General features: G+C 53.1%; 1 protein-coding gene across 1 annotated transcript; it reads left to right on the forward strand.

Moving 5' to 3' along the window:
• Nucleotides 1-566: 566 nt before the first annotated feature.
• Nucleotides 567-5295, forward strand: NEFM (neurofilament medium chain). Its single transcript, XM_083811619.1, has 3 exons — nt 567-1734; nt 1979-2103; nt 3342-5295. The coding sequence occupies exons 1-3, from the start codon at nt 673-675 to the stop codon at nt 4696-4698; spliced, it is 2544 nt and encodes an 847-aa protein (XP_083667745.1). The 5' UTR covers nt 567-672; the 3' UTR covers nt 4699-5295.

Raw genomic sequence — 5295 nt, forward strand, 5'->3', positions numbered from 1 at the left:
GCTCCGCCATGGCCTCTGCGGGGGTGGGAGGGAGGAAAGGGGCAAGGAAAAGGTAAAAGAAAGAAAAGGGAGAAAAGGAAAAGGGAAAGAAAGGGATAGGAACAGGAAAGAAAAGAAAGGAAAAGGGAAATGGAATAAAAGAAAGGAAAATGAAAGAAAGAAAAGAAAGAAAGGAGAAAAAAAGAAAAGAAAGGAAAAGCAAAATTAAAGAAAAGAAAGGAAAAGGAAAGAAAGGAAAGGAAAAGGAAAGAAAAGAAAGGAAAGGAAAACGAAAGAGAGGAGAGAGAAAAGAAAGGAAAGGGAAAAAGGAAAATAGAAGAGAAAGAGCGGCGATGTAAGGGCGGGGGAGCAGGGAGCCGGGGGAAGGGGAGGGGGGAGCGGGGGCGCACGGGAATGGGGACGGGGGCAGGGGCGCAGCGGGGAGGGGGCAGCGGGGATTTGGGGGGGTCGGGAGTGGGGAGCAGGGGCCAGCGAGCGAAGGGGGGAGCCAGGGAGGGAAGGGGGGAGCCGGGGCAGTGGGGGAGGCAAGGGAGGGAGGGGAGGAGCCGGGGAGGCGGAGCAGGGGAAGGGCCGGGGGGAGGCCGCCCCCCCGGCCACGTTGTGCCGCCGGGGCTTTATAAGGGGCGGCGGGCGGCGGAGCAGCGCCGTGCTGCCCCCGGAGTGTCCCCAGCCATGAGCTACACGATGGAGCCCTTGGGCAACCCCTCGTACCGGCGGGTGACCGAGACCCGGGCCACCTACAGCCGTGCCAGCGCCTCCCCGTCCAGCGGCTTTCGCTCGCAGTCGTGGTCGAGGGGCTCCGGCAGCACCGTGTCGTCCTCCTACAAGCGCCCCAACCTCGGAGCCCCCCGAGCCCCCTACGGCTCCACGGTGCTGAGCTCCGCCGACAGCCTCGACGTGAGCCAGTCGTCGCTGCTCAACGGGGCGGCCGAGCTGAAGCTGAGCCGCTCCAACGAGAAGGAGCAGCTGCAGGGGCTCAATGACCGCTTCGCCGGCTACATCGAGAAGGTGCACTACCTGGAGCAGCAGAACAAGGAGATCGAAGCGGAGCTGGCGGCCCTGCGGCAGAAGCACGCCGGCAGGGCGCAGCTGGGCGATGCCTACGAGCAGGAGCTGAGGGAGCTGCGAGGAGCCCTGGAGCAGGTGAGCCACGAGAAGGCGCAGATCCAGCTGGACTCGGAGCACATCGAGGAGGACATCCAGCGCCTGCGGGAGCGCTTCGAGGACGAGGCGAGGCTGCGTGATGAGACAGAGGCCACCATCCGTGCCCTGCGCAAGGAGATGGAGGAGGCCTCGCTCATGCGGGCGGAGCTGGACAAGAAGGTGCAGTCGCTGCAGGACGAGGTGGCCTTCCTGAGGGGCAACCACGAGGAGGAAGTGGCCGAGCTGCTGGCACAGCTGCAGGCGTCCCACGCCACGGTGGAGAGGAAGGACTACCTGAAGACCGACCTCACCACAGCGCTGAAGGAGATCCGCGCCCAGCTGGAGTGCCAGTCCGACCACAACATGCACCAGGCCGAGGAGTGGTTCAAGTGCCGCTACGCCAAGCTGACAGAGGCAGCCGAGCAGAACAAGGAGGCCATCCGCTCTGCCAAGGAAGAGATCGCCGAGTACCGGAGGCAGCTGCAGTCCAAGAGCATCGAGCTGGAGTCGGTGCGCGGCACCAAGGAGTCACTGGAGAGGCAGCTGAGCGACATCGAGGAGCGCCACAACAACGACCTCACCACCTACCAGGTGCCGGGGGGGGGGGCTGGGGATGGCGGGGTGGGGGTGTTGTGGGGAGATGGAGCCCCCTTCTGGGTGCTGAGCATGGTGCTGGGTCGGGGGGAGCTGGGGAGGGGGGGGTCTGTGGGGTCTGGGGTCCTGCTGCCCCGAGCCCGGCGCTCGCTGTCGGCGCGTTTCTGAAAGTCAGTCCCCAACTTCTTGCGCTCTCTGTGCGTGTGGCTTTGTCACAGGGGCTTTCTTGTCTCCCCTGCAGGACACAATTCATCAGCTGGAAAATGAGCTTAGGGGAACAAAGTGGGAAATGGCACGTCACCTGAGGGAATACCAGGATCTCCTCAATGTCAAGATGGCCCTGGATATTGAAATTGCTGCGTACAGGTACAGTAGGGTCGTTGCAGACATGTCTGGAATATTAATAGCACTGCAGATGCTGCTGCTCTGAGAAGCCGTACCATGGATGAGAAATAGCTGCACGCAGTGAACACAACTCAAATTAGAGCTTGACTAAATTACTGCAAGCCTCTCCAAATCTAGGCAGACCCTGGAAGGGCTGCAGTAAGGAGGCAGAGCTCACTGGGGACCAGCTCGCTGGTAATGAGTGGCGAAGCTCCCAGTGTGCTCAGTGGCACTGGGATGGCGTGACTCAGTGCAGTGGCACCCTGGTGCTGCATTCTGCCCTTGTTTACAAAAGCAGAAGACGAAGCAAAAGACAAGCTTATTTTTAACTCCTGCTTGCTTTGCATATGCCAAGCAAGTGGTGCTTGTCATTTGAATTCCCTTTTATCACTTGAGAGGGACGGTGTGCTTGCTTGATCACAGTTTCAGGCAGGGACGGAATCTGCTTGTCACAAACACTTTTGCTTTTCTTGCTCAACTTTCCTCTGGCATCCACTCTAATCTAGAGCAGGAAAACTGCTTGCTATTGCCATCACCTGGCAGATTTTTTTTAGGCTCCTTTGCATCACTTCAGAACACTAATCAGAACCACTGATTTTTCTGGGTCACGGGCTTAGATGAAAAACATGCCTTTGAATACAAGAAAAGTCAAAATAGAAAGCACCCTCAAGTCCCTTTAAATTCCTGAGGCTGTTCAGACAAACACAGGTTCCCTAGGGTCTATAGCTGTTTGCTGCCAAAGATCACTTGAATGAACCAAAGTCTCTGAAGCCTTCTATTTTCAAAGCCACACAAGAAGGGTGGATGCCCAGGCTATTGCACTAGAGCCGTGCTCTAGCTGGCTTTGAAAGTCTCAGTGACAATATTCAATTCGGGACCTTTGGCTGCATTCAATTCTCAGTTCACCTGAGTCATAATGCAGCCCAGGAAGCTAATCAGCCTGAGTTTCTGATGGTAAAGATGAATTGCAACCGATCTGCCATAGGTGGTATGTTTGCCACATGCAAAGCAAGCCAGAAGGTGCTTGCTTAATATGAATTTACTGGAAGAGCTGATTTGAGGAAAGCAGAACTCAGGCTGTGAGCGATGGATTATGCTGATCAGCTCTAGCATATTCTACAAAACTGTTTTCATTGCCCTGACAGAGGGAGATATTCTAATAGCCGTCGCTTATGTTGGGTTTCCGTGCTCACTGTTTTTCTTCCTCCTGACTCCTTTAGGAAGCTGCTGGAGGGTGAAGAGACAAGATTCAGTGCCTTCTCTGGAAGCATTACTGGGCCCATATTCACACACAGACAACCATCTGTCACAATAGCATCAACTAAAATACAGAAAACAAAAATCGAACCACCAAAGCTGAAGGTCCAGCACAAATTCGTAGAAGAAATCATTGAAGAGACAAAAGTAGAGGATGAGAAGTCTGAAATGGAAGATGCCCTAGCAGCTATTGCAGAAGAAATGGCAGCGAAGGCCCAGAAAGAAGAACAGGAGGAGGAAAAGGCAGAAGAAGCTGCAGAGGAAGAAGTTGTTTCTGAGAAGGCGGCCGCAGAACAGGCAGCTGCACCTGAGGAAGAAGAGAAGGAGGAAGAGGCAGAGGAGGAAGAAGCTGCGAAATCTGATGCAGCAGAAGAAGGAGGCTCTGAAAAAGAAGAGATAGAGGAAAAGGAAGAAGGGGAGGAGGCTGAGGAACAAGAGGAAGAAGCTGAGGCCAAGGGCAAAGCTGAAGAGGTAGGAGCGAAGGTCGAGAAGGTCAAAACACCTCCCGCAAAGTCACCCCCTAAATCCCCCCCTAAATCCCCTGTAACTGAGCCGGCCAAGGTAGTCCAGAAAGAACCTGCTGCAGAAGCAGGAAAGGAACAGAAAGTGGAGAAAGGTGCCGAGAAGGCAGCTAAGGAGGAAGAGAAAGCAGCATCTCCAGAGAAGCCAGCCACACCAAAGGTAACATCTCCGGAGAAGCCTGCAACACCGGAGAAACCTGCATCCCCAGAAAAGCCTGCAAGCCCAGAGAAGCCCGCGACCCCGGAGAAAGCAGTGACCCCGGAGAAGCCGGCAACCCCGGAGAAGCCCCGCTCCCCAGAAAAACCAGCAACCCCGGAGAAGCCCCGCTCTCCAGAAAAGCCGGCGACCCCAGAGAAGCCCCGCTCTCCGGAGAAGCCAGCTTCCCCAGTCAAAGACGAAAAGGCCGTGGTGGAGGAGACCGTAACCGTCACGAAGGTAACAAAAGTTAGCGCAGAGGTCGAGGCCTCCAAGGAGTCCAGGAAAGAAGACATTGCAGTGAATGGTGAGGTGGAGGAGAAGAAGGAGGAATCCAAAGAGGAGGAGGAAGACAAGGGGGTGGTCACCAATGGCCTAGACGTGAGCCCAGTTGATGATAAGGGTGAGAAAATCGTAGTAACCAAAAAAGCAGAGAAAATCGTTAGTGAAGGAGGGGACAGTACAACCACATACATCACGAAGTCTGTGACAGTCACTCAGAAGGTAGAGGAACATGAAGAAAGCTTTGAGGAGAAATTAGTGTCCACCAAGAAAGTGGAGAAAGTTACTTCACATGCTGTAGTAAAAGAGATTAAAGAGTGAATTAAATAAATTATAGCTAAATTAAAAAAAAAAATTAAAGAGCTTGGGTCGGTGCAAAAGGTTAAGCCATATGACAGCTGCAAAATGCATGTGAGTGACGGCTTTAAAGCAGAACGGGTTCTCTCATGGAGGCTCCAGACACACAGTATTTTACTTTTTTGTGCAATATAGGGGAGGGGGGGGGAATGCATGCAGGCTCAAGATGTACTCCCTCCACAGAGCTTGGGGAACTAAAAAAAATAAAAATTAAAAAAAAAATACTAATAATAATGCATGAGATGAAATGTGCAAAGGAAGCTTTTGAATTTCCTGAGCTGTTGGAGGGACATATCTGAGGAACGACTTAAGATGTATTATGCAAAGAACCAACTGAGCCAAAAACAAACAGAAAACAGTACTAGAATATTCATGAGAACCAGAACTCTCCTAGCCTTAAAAAAAAGCTACTTATAAATAATTATGTTTACCTCACTGGTGCAATTAGGGTGGACTTTTGCTCATGGGAGAACCTAGTCGACATGCACAGTACGCAACCTTTTGTTGTTTGATGTAAAACCGTCACAGCAGTTCTTGCTCAATAAAGGTCAATACTGAAAA

This window comes from Anser anser, assembly GCF_964211835.1.
Source record: "Anser anser genome assembly, chromosome: 26".
NCBI lineage: Eukaryota > Metazoa > Chordata > Aves > Anseriformes > Anatidae > Anser > Anser anser.